Genomic DNA, 22,385 nt, shown 5'->3' on the forward strand with positions numbered 1-22,385 from the left:
GTTTAATTAATATATGAATTTCTGTGGGAAGTTATGAAGTAGAAAATATATAATTTGATTGAGGTGACCAGTGCATGTCTGCTTCAGAACCTGTTAGAATTTCAAATCATTGAGTCAGTGTTAAATCAACCAAAAAGGTCTGCATTCAATATTCACTATATCATCATCAGCAGATAAAAATGGCACCAATACAGTCAGCAGAGATACTCCTGCAAACTAGCCCCAGTCCACAGATGCTGATTCCTTGTGAGTGAAATTCAAGAATCATGCATTATCTAAATCCATCAATCACTCCAAAAACATCTTATTTTAAAAAACTATTATTCATCACGGAAATGCCTTACAGGTCCACGTACACACTTTAAAAACACTGTCATGGAGAATTTTGAGTTTCTCATAAATATCAGACACACAAAACTTTGTTAGTAGCATAAGAAAAACAAACATGAATTCATGAACTTTGAAGGTCGAAAAAGATTAAAGGAACCATAGCCGAAATGATAACACAAGTTAGTGTGGCACAATTGGAGCTGCTGAGGGCAAATGATTTCTGGAGTACAAGAAATAAATACAAGTCTCAATCTTGCAGGTGTTTTCTTCCAAGAGTATGGCACTACTCATTCATTTTTCATGCAGAACAAGATAAAAATACAATCAATAACACCGCAGCATTCTAATCTGTGATGTGTATATCTTGAGGTGCATATTCAATTAGGCTTAGCCATGTAATAGAATACTGTGGTCCAGATCCCCATTTTAACAAGTACACCATATAAATACGGAGTCATAGTTATTGTATTGATGGTCTGACAAATAACAACCAGGCAAGTTGTGTTTTTCTTCTGCATATTAGAGTATATAGAAAAAGCTTGCCAGTTTAGTAATTATATTAAACTAACATGCAAAATAGACCACTAATTGTAGATGGTTGGGTGGTAAAAGGACAATAATTTGCCTAAACTTAGGTTGCGAAAAGAATTGAAAACAGACAAGAAATTGGCTTCACGAGGTTCCATAATGTTGGAGCTTAATTTATGTCATGGCCAAACTACGTAGACTAATTAGCGTGAAGAATAAAATTAATGAGCAGAAGCACATGGGTGAGAGTTGTGATAAGAGGCAGTGGTCCCGTGACTAGTGTCTGGTGCAGTCTGCAATGAACTTTTGAGCAATCAGAAATGTTGTTATAGAGATCGATATTCTTGATGAGACTTCACATGTAAACAACACATGACTAATTGGAGCAAAAACAAAAATGAAAGCAGCATGACAATGAAATTCATACCAGCATGGTAGTTGTGCTACCCTGTTTTTTTTACCTCAGCAGAGATTTACAATGTTGCGCTTCTTCCTATCTCGTAGCCTCAGTATTATAGGTTCCTTTCCCGATGCTGTTTCAAAAGGGGCCATTAGATCCATTCAAGAACCGCCACCCATTTTATCTTCTTGTTTGCTTATTGTCTAAGGTGGTCCCCTCTCTAACTTCTCATCACATCTCTTTTTTTTCCTTCCATCAAAATCTCACTGCCACTCATATTTATTCAAGTATTAACTAATCATAAATTACTATATTAAATAGTTTTCGAAATTATAACTTTCTATATATAATAAATTGGTAAAACCACGTCAGAGTGTATTGACAGAACTTTTCTATACATTTCTAGAAAAATTTAATTTATTACTGTATTACATGATGTATATCATATGAACATTATTCTCAAAGAAATGAAAATATAGCTTTACCATAAAGAGAGAAGAGTAGAATGGTAGAAACTGAATTGGGGATATATATATATATATATATATATTGATTTCTGAAGATCTGGAATTGATTCTCTTAAAATAAAAAAGAGAAACAAAATTGGTTTGAAGAGAAATGAATTAATTAGTCCAGAAGAGGTTTAAAGAAAGAAGAATCGGAGAAATATGTTGATATTAAGGCATTAAATATTTAAAAAATAGTGTTAAATTAAAATAAATGAAGACAAGCAGTACAAAGAAGTGATATTTGGAAAGAAGAGTAGGTGATGTATTTAATTAATAATTAATAAAAAGATGAGAAGTTATATACGTATTTGTCTTTGTCTTTTTGTATGTTTTTCCCCTGAATCCTTACCATAGAATCTCTACCAAAATAGCTTCCCCTGTCCACTCCACATGATTAAAAATTAATGCTGCGCTTCACCCTCCTCAGCTAACCACCACCAGCGCCCCCACATGGCTCCTGCACCCTCCCACTTCCTCCTGCTCGCTCTCCTTCTACTCCTCACATACGCAGCACACACCAGAGAAACTCCACCTCCCACTCCCCAACGAATCATTGCACCACCGCCGCCCGACACCGACAATGACACCTCGCCGCCTTTCAGACCAGGCATTGCGGTGGTCGTATGCGTTTTGACCACCATAATCTCCCTCACATCACTCCTCCTTCTTTACATCAAACACTGCAACGGCGGCGCCATCCATAGCGGCGGGAGCTCGATTCCGTGGACGGTGGCGCCGTTCTCCGGGAGAAAGAACTCCGGCATTGACCGGACCGTAGTGGAATCGCTTCCCGTTTTCAGATTCGGAGCGCTGCGGGGACAAAAGGAAGGGCTGGACTGCGCGGTGTGCCTGACGAAGTTCGAGGCGGCGGAGGTTCTCCGGCTGTTGCCGAAATGCAAGCACGCGTTCCACGTCGAGTGCGTGGACACGTGGCTGGACGCGCATTCCACGTGTCCTCTGTGCCGGTACCGCGTGGATCCGGAGGACATTCTTCTGGTGGAGGACACAAAGCCTTTCCGCTGCCAAACTCAGCCCCAGCGCAACAGCCAGAACAACAACACGAACCAGGAACGCGCACGGTTGAATATGGACGTGGAGAAGCAGGAGATTGGGCGGAGGCATTCGTCGGTGGGGGAGAGGGGAACGGAGGAGCAGAGTCGGAGGTGGACGACGTCGTTCAGGAGTTCGTTGGATAGCGCCACATCGAGGAAAAAGAACGAGAGCGTTGGTGTTGTTGGGTTTGGTTGGTTTGTACGTGGCAGAAAAGACGGGATGTTGTTGACGCAAGAAGCGGAGAGAGAGGGAGACAGGACAAGCGCGGAACGGAGGTTGGAACACCGGATCATTGTCTCCCCGGGCCCGGAGCCAGGCCCAGGGAAAATGAAAATGAAAACGAATATGAATATGAATGGGGTCCAGCAGAGATGGAGCGACGTGCAAGCTTCGGACCTGCTGTATCTGACGTCGGAGATGATAATGAGCGAGGCGCAATGGAACACGCGCCGAGGTGGAAGACGAAGGGGGACGCGCCGTACCAATGATGATGAGGTTGAGGACAGTTGGAGTGGCAGAGGGATAATAAATTCGAGAAGTGTGTCTGAGATCACGGGATTGAGCAGGTTCTCCAGCAATGGCAATAATAATAACGAGGAGGACACAGAGAGACAGAGAGACAGAGAGTGGGAGCAACAAGGACAAGGACATGGAGAGAGAGAAAGAGAAGAGGGTCTGGTGAGAAGATGGTTGGGTTGGATTTCCAAGTCACACACACATTCCCAAACCCAACCATCGGTACGGTAGGAACTTCGGGGTGGTTTTCTCTTCCATCACCACTCTCTCACTCCTTCACAAACAGACAAACCACTGCATTCCTTTGTATCTTAGCCTAGTTTAACATAGGATTTGTCACTCCCAACACAACACAAAATATTAACTCACTTTCTTCGTTTTTTTCTTTTTCGGATCTTTTTATTTCTCTCTTTCTTTAACTTTGTGCAACAATTGAACAAAGTGCAACTGATAAAGGAGGCACGTGGATGGAAGGGACATGATCCTGCACCAGTGTGCATGAATGGGATACGGATACGGAGAGAGATCCCTTCTCTCTTCTCTTACGCACTTCCTCAATTATTTCTTCTCACTCTCCATGCACTCACACTCTCTCACACACACACTTTTTAACTATGCTTTTTCTTTTTATATCCTTTCGTCTGTAAATATCAAACACATCTCATATTAAATTGCCTCACTTTGTCGTTTCTTCCCAGTCTTCAAAGTTTAAATAATGCTAACATTTCTCCCCACCAAACTTCAAAACATTTTCTTTCTATTAAAAAATACCTGCTCTGCTATGGATTAAATATAATAAATGATTTAAGTTATGCTGCGAAGTGAAAGAATTTGTGATCCTTCTTCTCGGAAGTCATTGCGGCAGTGTAGTGTGATTCTTGTACGACTTTGTATATCTTCTTTTCTTTGTCAAATTTGAATGTAAAAGATACTCGCAGTGCGACTGAAACACTCACTGCCGGCTGCCATTTCACTTAACGGTCATATTCTTTCCGGATTTTCATCAATTCTTTGTCTTTCTAAATAAAAAGAAAAACCTGTTTCTGCAGGGAGCCCCACAACCTGAAGTGAAGCAGGTGGGAAACTGATTACTATACACAACTCAGAATCACGGAAAAAGGGGAAGGTTCTATCTAACATGGTTGATCCAACTATTTTTTTAAATCAATTTTTTAAGCGACAGTTATCCAATATAATTATGATTAGGGTGTACAACAAAAGACAAGTCTCCAACAAATATACATAAGTTAATAACATATACAAATTTTTTATATTTATTCGTCATTATTTTTTATTATTTTTTTTCCTTTTTTATAACTATTTTATTTCTATAACAGGTGTGTAAAGAATGTTAATATGTGTAATCGTAGTATTATTCATCTATGATATAATAGTTCAATGAAAAATAAAATAGTTAGTAGTTAATTGAGCTGACATTTCTCATGACATGAATTATGTTGATTGGACGATATTTCACACACTGATAATCAAACACATGTATCTCCCTAATTATTTTTAAAAGGTGTGAACATACAATATCTAATCATTAACACAATAAAATTTGCTAGTGAGCAAGGTAAGAGAAACAAATTAATGTTACTAAATAATTCAATGTAAATAATTTACTCAAAAGTCCAAGATGGACAAATGATGCTTTGCTATAAATATTTACATAATATCATCATGCAATACAGATATAATTAAACAAATATATTTAATGCGATCTCTTTTTTGAACTTATCATCATTCCAAATTGGATAACCCAGCCTTAATTTTAAAATAACTAGGAAAGCAGAGCCTTTAGGTATTTCACTGTTCTTCTTTTTAGATTTTTTGTCCTTACTAATAGAATTGACGGAATGACTTGATGATGGAATATATTTGTTCAAGGACCTTGTAACTCTTGCCGGAATCATTGAATTTAGATATAAAGGTCACTGAACTAAAATTCCAATTCTAACTAAAAAACAAAATAAAAAGAATACCCAAAAAAATTGTATGAGTTTTGTCCTTGGCGCTATCTGTATTGCCTTTATTGAAGATAAGCACTTCCACCAAATACCAATAGACACCGACGATATAAATATAAATATATATTATTACTTTTAAAATATTTATACACGTATTCACTAATATGCTTTTATAAATTTAAAATAAATATTAAAAATATAATAAAAATTGTAGCGCTGGTGCATTACACGAGTTGTACGTACATGATATTAAAGAAATTTTTTTGATAACGAATAAAAATAAAATCCTTAACCAATAAAAACTATTTGCTGAAAACAGGGTTGATTGAGAGTGACGTCTCTTCACATCTACCATTTATTTGCTATTTCATTAAATTTGTTTTAAAGAGGAAATAAGTGTTTGTAAACGTAAACAGAATGAAAAGAGGAAAAGAAGAATGAGAAAAGTTTTTGAAACGAGTATGTTGATAAAACATTTACTTTTGAACTGAATATTCTTGAGAACAATCGTTAATTTGATTTTCAGCGTTTATATTCTAAACGAATATAGTCGTACATAATTCCTATAAAAGGACTTGTGTTCATCGGTTGCGTTAGAAAGATGGTATTGTTCCCCTGCACAAGAAGAGTGCCGTCTACATCAACGCTGAACAGCCAATAGAGACCGTGAATTCCATGTCTAGCTATTGTATTCTCCTTTCCAATCACTCCGCTTGAAAATAAAGCTGGATCTGCTTCTAATTTGTTTATCCGAATCTACCTCCCAAAATTTCAAAAAAGAAAACCTTGTTCATTGCAGAAAATTTTCATGATGAATATCAAAATTATTGAACAGAGTTTTAGACCTGTAATTCTGCATTATGCACAGATGCCAGAGCCACTCGCAATGTGTAGCTTCCATTGGTATTCACACGATCAAGGTTGAAGTTAATTTGCCATGTGGTTCCTTGATAAGTGCCATTATCTTTCTTCCTGCGGAACAGTAAAGAAAAGTAATCAGAGAGGGAGAGAGACAGGACATCTTTTGAGAAAACCTAGGCTGTAAGAACAAGTACAGATCCTAAACTCTCCTAAAATAAAATTTTCCAAATGATAATATGTGCGCTTTCATGGGTGGGGCTTGGGTTTAAAATAGATATGAACATAAGACATTGGCATTGCAAAAGAAAAGCAAAAAAAAAAAAACACACCTATTAACCTGAGCAAAGAACCAATCTTTTCTGTAGTCACTAACGCCAACAGTGTAAACTAGGTCTTTATTTGGATACAAATCAGCATATCTTTCCCACAAACCATATTGCCTAAACCTGCAAGCAATGGGGACACAAAGTTTCCTTTTTCTCTAAAATGAAAGTTCAATGATATAATTAATATTTGGATGAAAAAACAAAAGCCTAGGGAGCAACATATATTGAACTTGTGCATAACATTTACAGGACAAAATATGTTTAAGTGGGTAAGGAGGAAAGGAACCTGTCTGTATGGTTGACATAGAGTTTGTTAATGTACATGGGATTTGGGTCAGGAACATAGAACTCAGCAGCTGAACGATCAGGGATGCCTATTTCCCACAACGTAGGACCATCTCTAGGTGGCTCATAAACAAGCTCATGCACATTAATTTGACAACCTGTTTAAACATTGGCCTAATGAGTTTTAAACAAAATATATTGTGGAACTTCCAAAAAACTTCATACCTGAAGTTACGTTGATGATTTTATCGAATTGATAATCACCAATGTATCCAGTGACCCAGGAGTAGAGATTATAGTCCCCAGGGCGTATGTTAATAATTGAGAAATAGCCTTTATCATCAGTAATGGTCCAAAATTGATAACCCTGTAAGGAAATAATTACACTTGTCATTTTTTTTTTCTCCAGTGGCTCAATGTGTTGCTGTTGTTTATATAAATGGTAAAAGGAATTATTTTAAATGTTACCTTACATTCTCGTTGCCAAGATCCAACATCTCCTACGGCTGCTAGTCCCACATAAGCACCACTAACTGGGATGAATGCATCACTGACCTTCCTAAACAGATTTAGCTATAGAATAAATATACCATCGTGGTATAAAAATGAAGGTGAAGAAGAAATAAATACACCGAAATATCTAGATTTAGTAAATGGTGACACCATAAGAAATTAAGTGTTAATTGTTTTAAACACCATTAAACATCATTTGGTCATTCTTCCTTATACTGATTTACAACCTTAACACACTGTTAAGGCTGGATGATTTCCTTTTCAAAAAAATGAATGATGTGTCTATGTCTACGACATAATATTCTGCAGGAATAACTCGTAGTTCTGATATAAGCATTTGAATTTTTATTTGAGATTGTGAGTGTGATAAGACAAAAATACTAGAAAAATATTTTACACGTTTCTTGAATAACTTTTACTACGTAAGAATCAATGAGATAAACCTTAGCTGTCTGGAGATTTCTGAAGATGAAAGTTAAATAAGTGACCTACCTGTCTCGGACAAGCAATCTACCTTGGACTTTACCTCGTTGCTCAGATGAGAGAAAGTCCTTGGAAGCTGGAAATGTATAGGGCCAGCTCTCAACTTCATTGACCATCTGCAGTTTTATGTTTCTTTTGTAAACTAAAAGTGGCAAACATTTAACACTGTAACAACGACAATGATATTGATTGAAAAATGATTTCTGAAAACAACGACTTATCCTTAACGTTTAATCAGTTTAGAAAAAATTATAATAGTGGCATACCTGTTGTTTGGCGTCCTCCCAGAGTTTGTTTGGGCTAACACCGTTGGATAGAGAATTAAGGTATAAGAATATGGGCCCATAGACTTTCTTCCACGGCTCATTAGGCCCAAATTTCATTATCAGATCCGCACCTGAATAATGCGTGCTATGAAATACCTGATTCATGTAGTTTCCCAAATGTGGATTTTTACACCTTTAAATAGAATTGAGTGTTGTTCTGAGTTGAACCAAAAAAACAATACGAGAAAGTACAATCCAGTGATAAAAAAAAAAAGTTAGCAAAAAGTCTTACAGAGAGTGTGGTGGGGCCATCGTGAGAAGTAAGGTATTGCTTGAGGGGTCCAGCAGATCGGAACTCATAGCTTGGCGTAATTAGCCAGAATCCGGTGGAATTCAATGGATCAATGCTCATCCAGCCGTGAACACGATTGTATCGACTCTCGCATGAATACTCATATTTATCATCCACCTGTTTTTAAACACAGACCAACTTTGAGGTTACCTTGTCGGAATCATATATTTTGGACTAATAATCTTATTCAAAATCATATGTTTTTAGTAAGTAACTGAAAAGGAGATTAGATAGATACCTAAATGACCTAATTTTGACTATTTTGTAAGTTTGGTGATAGATGAACCAAAAGCATACCTCGCCTTTGAATTCGGGCTCCACGGGGTCAACAAGACGCACAGCCTCAGGGTAGGCAAGCACTTGACCTCTTGGGGGTATCCGGTCATCGGGCAGAGGCATAAATCTCTGTCTGTTGTCCGCTATAGACATGTAATGGAACCTGTCCAATAAAAGAACAACCTACGAGATAAACAAAACAAAACACGTGCTTCGCTTTTTATTCTTTTCTGAGGAACCGCAAAGTAAAGCAATTGTTACCCACTTGTCTTTCCTAGGTTTGAATGCGATCCTTGTATTGTCGATATCGAAAGCTGGCCATTCCTTCAAATGCTCGTAAATGGCATAGCTGTAGAACCCAGAGGAACCACGAAGCAATATAAACCTGCACATAATCATCTTCCTCGTTATCATATATCATCACAGTCATGTAATTAACTCAATGTTGCTTCCGAAACGGAACCCCAGAAACAAAGAGGGAGTAGGTTGAAAGTAGAAGAACCTTTTGTCAATGTTGAGTGGCGGAAGCTTCCCCTGAAAAGATGCATTCCATGTTCTGGTGAAAGATAGCTCTACTTGTTCCTCCTTTTCTACTATCACCGTTAAATTTGTGCCTTCCATTCTGTATATATTCAATTAACTAATACTTATATTATTTGTAAAATGTTTTTATAAAATATTTTTTTCTCTTTCCTAAATATTTTTCTTTTTTGAAAAAATTACAAGGTCCACGAACCAAACCTGTCAAATCTACCCTTTCCCTTTGCTCCTTTTTTTGTTCTATTTTCTCCACCTTCGTCCCAAACGATGTCCCAGTACCTACACGCATACATCAAATGAACAAGACAAATGTAAAAAGTAAAATTAGGATACGATTTCAGATTCGGGATGCTGACAAGCAATAAAATAGCTAGCCGATTCTCATTGGAGATTATTCTTTGCGTGTTCAGTGTTTGTGAATTGTCCTAGAAGAGAGCTTTCTGCCGTTATTAATTTATTAATTTGAAATTAAACTGGTATACCCTCTGTCGTATTCTTCGTTGAGAACTTCCAGCAAATTGTCGATGCCATTATATCGAATTCCGGTGACAATTCCTTCAGGATTTGATAAGTTGACCTGGACTATGCCATTATCCATTATCACCTGGTCAGAACAAACAGAGTTATATACAGACAAAACCAATGGCTAAAGCCTCTGCAAAAAGCCATAGTTAAACAATAAATAAAATGTATATCTTGAATTCATTGCAGAAGTGGATTACATGTTTATCTTGAATATCCAATCGTACTCCTGGGGATGACACACAGTGAATTAGTCCCTTGAAAAATCTCAGATATCTTAGCAAATAGCTATTATTTTCATTAATACAAATCCTGGTGCACTTTTTTACTCTTCTGCATTGAATTTGTTGGACTCGATAAAAACATAGTTGTGGCAGAATTGCCTTCAGTAAAAAGGCTAAAATCGAAAAAGGGTGAGATGAAGCTCAGAAACCTGGTTTGGTATCATCTCCCAGAACCACGAGGAATTGCAGCATCAAGAACAGAAAATGCTTAGTGAAGTCCATCGTCTTTTTCTTAGGTTTTGAGCTCTTTGGGCTTTTCTGTATGATGACAAACGTAGTTTTCAAATTCTTTTCATCAATGGGATCTGCATAACTTCTTTATATCTGCATAAAAAGGCTTAAGAAAAAAAGCTACAAGAGGGAGGTTCTTCTGTTAGAGTATGAAACTTAATTCTAAGCAAGGTCAGAGAAAAGATTAATAATATAATCAGTCATGTAATCAGAACATTCAAAAGCATATAACTTTTGTCAACCTTTATTTTATTATGAGTTTAATTTTAATAAATTGATATTATGAATTTTTAATACTGTTAATTAATAAAATATCAGAAGTTATGTCTCGCACAAATAGTTATTAATACAGTCAACACAACACAAGAATTTAGAAATATACACGTTAAAGTTTCTTAATTAAAAATTATAATATTGTGCAAGTATCATATATTATTTACTATCATTAATTGTATAAAAGTGTGTATTACAAAGAATATTAAAGAATGTGCCAGTAACATTTCCTCAAATAAACAAACACGTTATACTCCACGGATATAACGAGAATGTTAAATGTAGTTAATTTGTTTTACTGACACGTAATTGTTTTATAAAACCACACATTAAAAACATTATCACTTAATGCATCTTAATTGATAGTTTGAGTAGACATTTACAAAATATTGAATAATATAACTAATTTGTCAATTAAATAAATTTTTTATCAAAAACAAAACATATGAACCATGAATCAAAATTCGTAGGCTTTATAACATTCCATTGTTAGCCATTTATAACTAATAAAAATAAGACATTAGATGGTAAAACAAAATAAATTGTTTCATATATATATATATATATATATATATATATAATTAATATAGTTATCTTTAAAATAAATAACGGTAAAAATAAAATGTATAGAAAACAATTAAAAATGACTTAAAGTTTTAAAAAACTCATACTGAATAATTACTACAATCCGATAAAAACTATTACACCTCGTTACTCTCTCCACTAAAAATGTATCAAGACTTTCCTCTCACATGCTCACACCATTAAGTGATCATCACAAAAGAGACAAACAACCACAAAAGAAATGACAGGGTAAGCTAGTGTACAAAAGAGTTATCGTGAGACAATTAAATTATATCAAATATAAGTTAAACATGAATTAAATACAATAAATCATATAGATGCACATAAACAGTTGACACTTGATTCAATTATCTAGATACATTCCCTTGACATTGAAACTCACCAGAGGTATACACCTGTGGTGGTTTCTAGGCTCCGCAGAACCTAGTTTCAAGGGGTTATCACTCGACCACACATAGTTAATTTCTTTCGCGCCTAGGATCAAACACTATTCATCGACTAGAACTTTTTATTATTTTTTACGACATAATACATTGTACTTCGTTTGAATGTGAATGATTATTAGAGCGTCTTATGAAATCTCATATGTCTAGAGTTACACTATAGTTATTGCCACAAGGAATTTCTCTTCCTTCAATACCATCACCATACATATCCACAACCATATTGTCACTTTAATCAAATATAATAATAATCATAAACATATATAAAGTTTATTATAAATCTATCTTAAATAGCCAAAAAAGAAAACATATTCAACATACAAATTGGCACTCAGTGCCAAACCTTTCATAAAAAGTGACACTCAATTTCATCCTTATTGCAAAACCTTGCATTCAACTACACTTTTTGTTCCTCAGTGTCTTGAAACTAAATTGCTCCAAACTTGCAGTGTAAAGATGACGACACATTGGCACTATTTAGTACCAAATCATTCGTAAAAAGTGACGCTAAATGATATGGTCTATTGCTTAGTGTCCTAGATGCACTACTACTATAAAGGGAAACGACATCGGTTGTTTTTTATAATACACTTCGGTTTTCGAACCAAGGCCTATACTAGCGAGGTAAAAAGGTGGGGACTTTTGGCCTCGGTTCCAACCGAGATAATATGCCCAAAGTTTCTACTTCGGTTATTCTGCACCCGAGGTAATAACATGGGTCTATGGCAGCGATTCAGGCTAGAATCGATGTCAAAACCCTTTATTTTTTATTTTTTAAAATCACGTGCTCTTATATAGAATTTTTAAATAAAACCCAACTCGAACGTAAATTCCCAAAACCAGAACAATTAAAACCCTAATTACAAATCTCAAATTGCAAGAAAATTTTGCAAGCACAAAAACGCACGAATTAGATTAATAAAAAATTCCCAAATCGGTACGAGGTCAAACGCGACTTCCCTTCATTGCGAAGACACTAGAACACAAACCCTCGCGGAGGGGTCACTGCTACCACATCTCGAGAAAGAAAGATGCACCTAAGCTGTCGAAGTCGCCTCCCTTCTTGCAAAAACGAACCAACACCGAGAAGGGGGAAGGGAGTCTTCCCTCCATGTGAAACACGAACCAGAGTTGGAGAAGAGGAAAAGGAGGTTCGCGCCTCCCTCACTGCGGGGTGAAACGAAACAAGAAGAAAAAAAAAAGATGAAGATGGGTACTTCCCCCTTCTTGTGAAGCCACGATTGAGGAGTGAAGAAGAGAGGGCGAGAAAGAGAGCAACGACGCAATTTAAATCTAAACGAAGGCCTTCTATCTAAAAATGTCTTTGTTCGCGAAATTTAAGCCTAAATGCATGTTATTACTTCGATTATATAAAGAACCGAGACCTAAAATGCCCAGAAAAAATATTCAAAAATTATATTAAATGACATTTTTGCAATTTTAATGAACCTTTTTACCTTGGTTCCAAGGAGAACCGAGGCCATAGCCCCCTTTCAAAAAGTCTGTTAGTTCAAACGTCAAAGTACAAAGCGGGAATGTTAGTGGAGCGGAGGGGTTTTGGCCTCGGTTCTGAGAGTAACCGAGGCCAAAAACCATGTGAGGCTGTAGATAGGATTCTCAGTTGGAGTAGGGGGGTTTAGCCTTGGTTCTGAAGATAACTGAGGCCAAAAACCATGCACAGATATATTTGTCAGCTAAAAAATCTTTTCTTGGGAACTTTCGCAGGCTTTATGGCCTCAGTTGCCCTTGTAATCGAGACTATAGCTTCTCTATGGCTTCGGTTGAGATAGAACCAAGGCATACACTTTTCCAATAATTTCAAAAATGTCATTGTCTCATTTTATGCTTTGGTTTCTGGCCAACCGAAGCATAATGAGCGCGTTAGTAGCCCCATTTTTTACTAGTGATGTTTAAGGCCTGCAACACAAACTAGTACTCAAGACCACTCTGATACCGCTTAATGTTGTATCAGTTGATAACAAATACATTTATGTAATTTTAAGTAAAATTGGACCTACTTAATTGATCAAATTGATATCAAAATGACATTTTCTAAATTTTTAAAGAATAAAATGTGTGATTTCATCATAAACTTTAAAGAAAATTATTTTAAATGAAAATAATATGATCATTAATATATTTAATTCATAGCCTTATATATATATATATATATAAATTTTGATGATTATATAATCATTAATATATTTTAATTTGTAATTTAAATGAAATTTTACGTAATATAATATATAGAATTGATATTAAAGGAAAAAATTATGATTAGATTCTTGAAATAGACACAATTGATTGCATTATATTTTTAATACACAAATTTCTTAAACTATAAATGGAAACAACTTTATCATTAATGCATTTCCATTGACAATTTAATTGAATCATTACAATAGAAAGTATGAAACTAATCATTGGCAATGAAGATAAATATGGTGTACTTAGTAAAAAAAATCATACGAAGGTCTGTACTAAAATGCATAACATCATTCTTTCCCAAACCTATAAAGTATAAAGCATGAGTAGGTAATTTGCATTTTAACAACTAATAGTGATTTAGGTTGACTGCGTGATGAGGACGGTGGCGTATAGGAATCTAGTAGTTGGTCGACAAGAGAAAACATGTGACAGTTAAAAAGCATAAGGCTCTCCATATAAATTAACAATTTTAGGCTAATCAAGTCCTCCTAAACTTGTCAGTTAGGTAACGTAAAAATAGAAACTATAGTCATGTGAAAAAAAAATTGCTTCCAACAATCTTGTTCCACTTTGTTTCTTCAACCACTTCTTTTTCCTGTAACGGCCACGAAGAATGAAAAAGATTTCTTAACTGACACAATTTATTAGTCTTTTTTAACAAAAATATTAAATTTATTTTTAGTTTTTAAACAGTAAAATTAAGCAAAATTAAAATTTGTTAATTAAAGATGAGAGTTAGCAATTCCCTCATCTGCTGATCAGATAGTCATTTGATTGATGGGATAATCATATAATACAGAATTAAAGAATTAGAGTTGGATTGCTCATCATATAGTCATATAATATAGAATTAAAGACGGAAAAAATAATAAATTTAAATAGTTATATGAACCTTTTGAAACTACCAAAGAAAGGTAAATATGGAGATATATTTAATGAAAAATATATTTTTAACAATTTTTTTCAACAATTTATGTGATAATTTGTAATTGATTCATTTCAATAAAATAATGAGATGTAATTCATTATAAAAAAATTGTTAAAAAAAACTGTTAACATATTCTTTAAACTTTCTAATTAAGTGAGAGTTATAATGAGAAGGTGGTGCTTTTACATTCAGCAATGCAATGAGAAAACCATGGTAATTTATTTCTATGGTGCTAATTTGACGGTGGTGCACTAATCATGGTGGCTCTTGAGCATTTTCGTACAAATAATGATTTGAGTAATGGAAAAAGATGGAAAATGATGGTGGGTAGTTGGAAACTTGTAGTGTATGATTAGGTTCTATCCAACGAACCAATATTGGTAAACAATCCAAATCCATACAGAGTTACATAATATGACATGTTAACGAATCGACTTACATTATTATTATAACTTCAATTGCCCACCCTTCTTAATAGGTTTATTTACACTTGTCCATGTCCTAGGTATAGGTATAGTAATAACTTCCTTTGGCCCAAGAATAAAACTATAAACGAAATGTAGAATTACAGTTTACTTAAACTAGAAAAATTAAATAGGATTCTTGAGTACAATCAAATTTTAGATATCCTTATTCTCTATTTCTTTTAGAAAGTAGGGATATAATTAACATTGGCCTCTGCTATGCAATTTCAAGCCTTTCAAAATATTCATCTCTACCCAGTACACTGCTCTCAACACTACATTTCTTCTATTTATATGTCTCTACTCATATATAAGAAGAATTTTGTTTATTTTAGACTCTAGTTATATATGTATTAAAGACTTTTTTTTTACACCAGTTAATTAATTTAGGCTTAATTTAACTTTTACATAAATTTTAACATTTTTAAATTGAGTTTTTATTAATTACAGTCTTTCAAGTGAAAAATAAATAAACAAGATAGCAAAATAATATAACAATCATATTAATAAGTTGACTGAAAAATACAAAACTTTTAATAATAACTAAATAATTTTAATTAAAAGTGGTCAAATGGATCAATTTAGAAATCAGTTTAACTTGATTGTTATTCTACAATCAATTTAATAAAAGATATTTTTTATTTACACATACATACATATATACATTAATATATATATATATATATATTAAAAATAATTTATTCATATAAATATTTTTTATTTTTTAATTAATTAGTTGATTAATATCTATTATTATATTTATATATTAAATTATTCATTTATATTTAATAGTTAAAATTTAATTAATAAATTTTAGTAATTTAAGTTACAATATTAAAACAAATTTGTACCACTTAAATAATGTAATAAAAACATTAATATTTTAAATTATTTCTAGTTTAATTTTTAATTGAAAGAATAATTTCATCCCAACTTCTTGTACTCTTTTTCGGCGGAACCAAAATGGGATCAGAGTGAAAAGCCCCCTCGGCTCTTACTTCCTGAACTCCCTTTATTTTTCTCCTGCACCTCCCCTACGTTTTGGAATATCCATTTCTACCCCTATGTAAATAGTAAATAGTAAAATGAAACCTTAATTTTACAACCCTATCTTTTACCTTCCGCCGCCGCAGCTCCCTTCCTTGACTCTCCTCTACACCTCCCTCCCGCTGTAGTGGTTTTCTGCAATTCCATTGCTTTTTTTTTTTGAAACGAAGGCGTGCTCTCCTCCTCTCTTCAACCAACAGTGAGTTGTTGCACCTCCATTGCTTTTTTTGCGTGCATCAGTGAGTCGCTAAATCCCTGCATCTCCCTTTTTCGGATTTGGCATTCCGTAATATATTTCCTGATTATATAATGTATTTTGGATTGATCATTTCAGAATACAATAATATGTTTTGGACTGTGTAATCCGGTGGTACTCAGATCAATTAATCCGATAAACATATTTCTGTTCCGATTGTTGAATTCGGTGAAAATGGTTAGGTAGATGCTTCTGATTGGGAAATTCCATGACAAACCTGGATATTATAGAGGTATCAAGACTCTGGCTTCCTCTCTGTAACATCCGCAAAGCAATAATTTTGTAGCAACATTGCATGATATCAAACACTTTTACATTCTCTGTGCTCTGCTGCTTTCACCTATCATTCTATTCTAACTCCATTTCCATCCTTAAGACGTGATAATTAATCTAAATGTAGGATCCATTTAAGAAAACGCGACGAGATAACAGGTGCAGTGTGGAAGGGCACCAAGAGTAGACATCTGTTTAATGGCGAACGACGTCAAACTTATCATTTTATTTACAAAAACACTATCGGTCGATGGTTTTTTTCTTAGACAGACGTTGCATCGTTGTACCCTTTTTTGTGTTAGTGAAATAGATGAACGAAAGACGATAACAGTCCTAATCCTTTATAATTCAAGTTAAACATAATGTTCTTGTACATATTTCATTACTTGAGAAGCTTCAAACAACTACAAGCTACAAAGAAACTCAATTTTTCATTATTTCAGAAGCTCCATTCTTTATTCCCAGTATTTATTCTTCAGATTCGATTCAATATGGTTACTAACTAAAACAGAAAATTTATCACTTTGTGTTATTGAAGGTAGACGATGGTGGAGCTTCCAGACGAATATAATCATACATAATTGCCTGAAATGGACTATTTCCTCTGCTCTGTGTCAAAAAGATGGTATTATCTCCTTCAACAAATTGAGTTCCTGCAATGTCTACATTGTAAAGCCAATAAAGTCCATGAATTCCATGCCTTGCGATCGAGTTATCCCTTCCTATCAACCCACTTGAAAATAGAGGACGAGGGCTCTTTGGATTATTAACTCGAACCTAAAATTGTAGTAAACATTAATTAATATAGGTTAAGACTATAAAACTTAGACTAATGAAGTTAAGAAATTTACCTGAAGTTCAGATAATGTTGCAGATGCCAAAGCCACCCGCAGTTTATAGCTACTGGTTTTGTTCACCTGATCAAGTTGAAACTTGATCTGCCAAGTGGTTCCTTGAAATGTGTTGTCATCTTTCTTCCTGAAAATGGGAGCAAAATGTAAAAGTCGACAATGCATTGTTAGACATTGCAACACGTTAATGATACTTTTTGAAGAAGAATCCATTTTTGGTACCTGGTAACTTGAGCAAAGAACCAATCTTTGGTGTAGTCACTGATACCAATTGTGTAGATCAGGTCTTTGTCAGGGTAGAGTTCTGCATATCTCTCCCATAATCCATATTGTCTAAACCTGCCGATTAAGATCCACTGTAAGAGTTATACATAAATAGTCTTCATTAATTTTCAAAACAGTCAAATGCAGGAGCACAAAGGTGACTTACTTGTCAGGATGATTAACAAAAAGTTTGTTGATATATTTGGGATTTGGGTCAGGAACATAGAACTCAGCAGCTGTTCGATCAGGAATGCCAATTTCCCACAATGTTGGACCATCTCTAGGGGGTTCATACACAAGCTCACCAAGGTCGATTTCACAGCCTATTTTCACGTAAACCAAATAGAAAAACTCAGTAGTTTAAAAAGAAAAACAAAAAAATTTCTTGCTTTATACCTTCTGTTATGGTCATAGCTACGTCATATTTATAGTCACCAATAAAACCAGGCACCCAGGCGTAAACATTGTAATCTCCTGCACGTACATTGGTGATGGAAAAGTAGCCATCATCGTCTGCTTTAGCCCAAAACTGATAATTCTGATGACAATTAAAATGTAATGCATCTGTTAGCTAATGGTCTTTCTATAGGCTTAAAAGTTAATAAGAGACAAACTTAAATAAGCATACTAATAAGAACATGCACACTCATTTGGTGAACATATTTTTCCTCCTTTTCAAGTCACCTTGCATTCTCTTTGCCATGATCCCACATCGCCTGGAGGAGCCAAGCCAACATAGGCACCTTTTGCTGAGATATAGTCATCATTTATACACCTATATATAGCAAAATGGAGTTAAACACCTGAACACAAGTTATTACATGTGCTTTCAATGGCCTGCAACACAAGAAAATCTGATTGCTTTCTGCACTTTCATTGTATCAATGTTGTGATTCTCTTCATACTCGATTTTCAATTATATTAGAATGGTTACAAAATTACCAGAATCTCAAATAAAATTTATCAGAACACACCTCTCTCTGACCAAAAGCCTGCCACTAACATTACCACGTTCGTCCCACTTCGCAAAATCATCTGAATCAGGGAAACTGTAGGGCCAGCTTTGAACTTCCAGCAACATCTGTAAGTTTGCATAGGCATGTGGTGGTGTCACTAAGTTAACTATACCAAAAAATCTAGCTATATATAGTTTAATATTAGATACAGAAAGCAAATATTAAACCTGTAGTTTAGCATCGTCCCATAGCTTAAGGGGGTCAACTCCATCATAGGAAGAATTCAAATAAATGAAAACAGGACCAAAAACTTTCTTCCATGCCTCACCAGCATTAAACTTAGGCACCAAATCCTCTCCAGAGTAATGTGCACTCAGAAACACCTGATTACGTTATTTTTTAGCAAAGATAATGTTTTTTGACACAAGAAACTGTCACACGGAATTATGAAACATTGCAGAATATGTTATCTTGTTGGGAGCACTTACGGCAAGCGTGGTGGGGCCAACATGAGAAGTTAAGTTTTGTTTGAGGGGCCCACCAGATCGAAACTCATCCGTTGGCGTAATAAGCCAGAATCCCACTGCAGGATCCATGCAGATCCATCCATGAACTTTGTTGTCTTTGTTGTCGCATGAATATTGGTACTTGTCATCCACCTATACACACATAAGTTCCACCAACCATTTTTACTTTACCTAATGTCATTTTCAACTTCTATTTTAGTAGTTTGACATGAACACCATTAATAAATTATACAACCACATAATATATAATACCATTTCACTTTTCATTTGATGATGCTCATAAAAAACGAGTGCATTATTTGAAAATGGTGGATCAGTATATATCCCAACCTAAATTTGGTTACCTCTCCCTTAAGTTCTGGTTCGATGGGATTGACAAGTAGAACTGCTTCTGGGTAGGCAAGGGCTTTGCCCTTAGGTGGTAATCTGTCATCTGGAAGAGGCATGTTTCTTTGTCTATTGTCAGCCATTGCCATATAATGGAACCTGCACACCATCCATATATATTCTTTGAGATTAAGGAACAACAGTAATATTATAACTGGAAGCAGTAATAAAAATGTTGAGCTTTTACTTGTCTTTTCTAAGCTTGAAAGCGATTCTTGTTTCGTCAAGATTGAAAGCAGGCCACTCCTGTAAGTGCTCATAAATTGCATAGGAGTAGAAGCCCGAACAACCACGAAGCATTATGAACCTAGAATCACACATTACTTCATTAATTAACTTTAGATTATGTATTAACCATGGACAATGTTGTTGGTGTCACTGATTATTAACTAATTACCTTTTGTCAATGTTTAAAGGAACCAGCTTGCCCTCGAGAGAGACGTCCCACGTCCTGGTGAAGGATACCTCAACTTGGTCCTCATTTTCAACCATAACTTGGAACTTTGTTCCTTTGATGCTGCAGTCACGTATGACAATGTGTGACTTTAACTTCTTGAACAAACACGGTTACAGTGGAAAGAAGAAATGAAGGAAACGTTAAGCTATAATTTGTCGTACGAGTAAAACAAAGAAAGACATACACATCAAATGTACCACTGGTTCCTGTGCTTGTCGGCGAGCTCCAGACAAGGTCCCAGTAGCTACATGAGGTTGAAAACATATTACTGTATTACTAGGAACACCAAATGAAGTTCCTTAATCTGTAAAATTGAACACAACTTTCTAAACAATACATATATACCCTCTGTTAGATTCGTCATTCAAAACTTCAAGCAAGTTGTCGATGTTATTGTACTGTATTCCAGTCACAATTCCCCCAGGATTTGATAAAGTGACTTTTAGTATGCCATTTTCCATCACCACCTGCACATGAATTTTCGTTACTTCTAAGACTGCTCCGAAAATTTATAAGGAAAGACAAAAGGGCAAAGTTTTAAATACATGATTATCTTGAACAGTAAGTTGCACCCCCAATAACGGCATGGTGTGGTATTTGCAGTGAACAAGTGAGCAATGAAAATCTGACAGATTGAGAGTGGTTTAAGAGAATGGCTGAGAATATTTATGTCATAATGCAAAGAAAGAGTGGCCTTTGTATATATATATATATATATGGTAGAATGGCTGGTTTTATGCAGAGTTTGGAGAAAAACAGTGTGTGCTTATGTTGTACTACTCAGCAATGTGCCAACAGAAAAATGGAGAGTGTGTGAGGGCTGAAATGAATTGGAATAGATAGCTTCCTTGACCTACAGAGAAAGCATTCTTTTGAATCTCTTTACTTGGTCGCCACAGTTTGGTGTATACGGTTTTTAGATAATGGCGTACGAGTGAAGAAACAGTCAATTACAACCATATAGAAGGATAAAAAAATATAGTGTTCTATCAATTTCTTGTTTTGGTTTCCTTCATTTTTTATTAGGTGATTGAATGTTGTTTTGAACAGCATTCTCCCTTTACCACGCACTTTTGTTCAGGTTTTAAATAATTAAATAATATATATACAAAACACCAGTTGTGTGGTTAGTTTTTGTCAAAGCTGAAAAACTCAAGAAATTTTACATCGGTTTAAATTTTATTTTATATTGTGGCCGAAAGTTTATTTATAACAAGTATTCTTTTTGGTAATATCAAACAATATTCAATTGTCTTTTTTTTATTATTCAAATACAAGCTAAATAATGATAGAATATGGTTTATGTGTCTCAAGATTTGTAAATTTAAAAAGATGGTTTTGATTCTGCCGTTTTCTTTAATTTAATGAATGTAGTCATCACGTGAAATCCATTAAATGAGGTCTAAAACATTGTGTTTAAGACGTAGGAAGAAAATGCTGTATAAAAATTTTGGAAACAAAAACTAGTTTTGACTATTAATCTTGGAGATCTAAAATAATATTTAACCGAATGCTTAATTGTAAGTTATTTTAGGTACACTTTTAAACAAACATTTATAAGATAAACCAATAATGAATTGTGAAAGTAAACAAACTTTACACACATTAAAATCAACTTAAAAACTAAAAAGTGATTTGTTTTTTTGAAAAATTTGCTGTATAAATTGATTTTAATTAATGAAATAAATTTGAATTGTTTTACTTATTCCTTTTATTTGTGTTTTTAAAAATGAAAGAAATTTGATACACCTACTTGGTCTTTAAACATCAGGTAAATGTGGATATATATACTAATATCCGTCCACCACCGTTTAAAAAATATTTTTCTTTGCTAAATTTCTTTCATTAAATATTAAATAATAAAATCAAATATTTTAAATTGTGTCACTAATTTTCTGAGATGTAATTCTTTACCATTTAGGACATTCATTACAATGGATCTTCCATTTAAGATTTTAATAGGTTGGACTGATTAAGAAATTACATCAGCCTCTATAACCACCACTCCTAAAACTAAATTGATAAAGTTAGTATTTCTTTTTAAGCTTAATTAAATTAAATTTAAACCGAGTATCTTCAATTCAACTGAATTCTAGAAAAAATTATTGAATTCTTAATATTTTTTAATTTTATCTAAGTATATTTTTGTTTGATTTTATTATCAATTGAAATGACATTTTTTTTTATTTGATAAAGTTGAAAAAGATTGTCGATGAATTTG

The 22,385-nt window shown here is 34.4% G+C and overlaps 3 protein-coding genes and 1 long non-coding RNA gene across 5 annotated transcripts; 2 read left to right on the forward strand and 2 right to left on the reverse strand.

Moving 5' to 3' along the window:
* Window positions 1-50: 50 nt before the first annotated feature.
* ATL43 (RING/U-box superfamily protein) lies at window positions 51-4,447 on the forward strand. The gene has a single exon (XM_088106967.1). It carries the CDS (start codon window positions 2,218-2,220, stop codon window positions 3,565-3,567), a length of 1,350 nt encoding a protein of 449 aa, XP_087963093.1. The 5' UTR covers window positions 51-2,217; the 3' UTR covers window positions 3,568-4,447.
* Window positions 4,448-5,768: 1,321 nt separating this feature from the next.
* On the reverse strand, window positions 5,769-10,393 carry LOC148204082 (uncharacterized). 2 transcript variants are annotated; one of them, XM_088106965.1, is made up of 16 exons: window positions 10,164-10,377; window positions 9,931-9,959; window positions 9,691-9,812; window positions 9,410-9,487; window positions 9,171-9,290; window positions 8,934-9,053; window positions 8,690-8,831; window positions 8,333-8,509; window positions 8,041-8,196; window positions 7,784-7,890; window positions 7,247-7,337; window positions 7,004-7,145; window positions 6,780-6,936; window positions 6,497-6,613; window positions 6,152-6,278; window positions 5,769-6,062 (listed from the first exon to the last, which is right to left on the reverse strand). In XM_088106965.1, exons 1-16 carry the CDS (start codon window positions 10,234-10,236, stop codon window positions 5,829-5,831), a joined length of 1,992 nt encoding a protein of 663 aa, XP_087963091.1. In that variant the 5' UTR covers window positions 10,237-10,377; the 3' UTR covers window positions 5,769-5,828. The 2 variants fall into 2 exon arrangements, with proteins under 2 accessions (XP_087963091.1, XP_087963092.1); XM_088106966.1 differs by lacking the exons at window positions 5,769-6,062; window positions 6,152-6,278 and having other exon boundaries at window positions 6,496-6,648; window positions 10,164-10,393.
* Window positions 10,394-16,280: 5,887 nt separating this feature from the next.
* On the forward strand, window positions 16,281-20,250 carry LOC148204083 (uncharacterized). The gene is made up of 3 exons (XR_015784380.1): window positions 16,281-16,432; window positions 17,261-17,347; window positions 20,124-20,250. It is a non-coding gene; the product is annotated as an uncharacterized LOC148204083 (long non-coding RNA).
* On the reverse strand, window positions 16,464-20,823 carry LOC124822690 (uncharacterized). The gene is made up of 15 exons (XM_047294721.2): window positions 20,710-20,823; window positions 20,510-20,631; window positions 20,349-20,408; window positions 20,105-20,224; window positions 19,895-20,014; window positions 19,665-19,806; window positions 19,282-19,452; window positions 19,021-19,176; window positions 18,812-18,918; window positions 18,522-18,612; window positions 18,234-18,375; window positions 18,004-18,160; window positions 17,796-17,912; window positions 17,574-17,700; window positions 16,464-17,499 (listed from the first exon to the last, which is right to left on the reverse strand). The coding sequence occupies exons 1-15, from the start codon at window positions 20,749-20,751 to the stop codon at window positions 17,242-17,244; spliced, it is 1,932 nt and encodes a 643-aa protein (XP_047150677.1). The 5' UTR covers window positions 20,752-20,823; the 3' UTR covers window positions 16,464-17,241.
* Window positions 20,824-22,385: the final 1,562 nt, after the last annotated feature.

Source organism: Vigna umbellata, chromosome 2, assembly GCF_029865625.1.
Source record: "Vigna umbellata cultivar VRB3 chromosome 2, Vumbellata_1.0, whole genome shotgun sequence".
Lineage (NCBI taxonomy): Eukaryota > Viridiplantae > Streptophyta > Magnoliopsida > Fabales > Fabaceae > Vigna > Vigna umbellata.

Coding starts and splice junctions, on each gene's coding strand:
- ATL43 (XM_088106967.1), top strand. CDS start 2,218: ATGGCTCCTGCACCCTCCCACTTCCTCCTGCTCGCTCTCCTTCTACTC.
- LOC148204082 (XM_088106965.1), bottom strand. CDS start 10,236: ATGGACTTCACTAAGCATTTTCTGTTCTTGATGCTGCAATTCCTCGTG. Junction 8,510..8,689: donor AGCCCGAATTCAAAGGCGAG/GTATGCTTTTGG, acceptor GTTTAAAAACAG/GTGGATGATAAATATGAGTA. Junction 7,146..7,246: donor CTTGGCAACGAGAATGTAAG/GTAACATTTAAA, acceptor ATTTCCTTACAG/GGTTATCAATTTTGGACCAT.
- LOC124822690 (XM_047294721.2), bottom strand. CDS start 20,751: ATGCCGTTATTGGGGGTGCAACTTACTGTTCAAGATAATCAT. Junction 20,409..20,509: donor AATGACGAATCTAACAGAGG/GTATATATGTAT, acceptor AACCTCATGTAG/CTACTGGGACCTTGTCTGGA. Junction 19,807..19,894: donor TTCAAGCTTAGAAAAGACAA/GTAAAAGCTCAA, acceptor GATGGTGTGCAG/GTTCCATTATATGGCAATGG.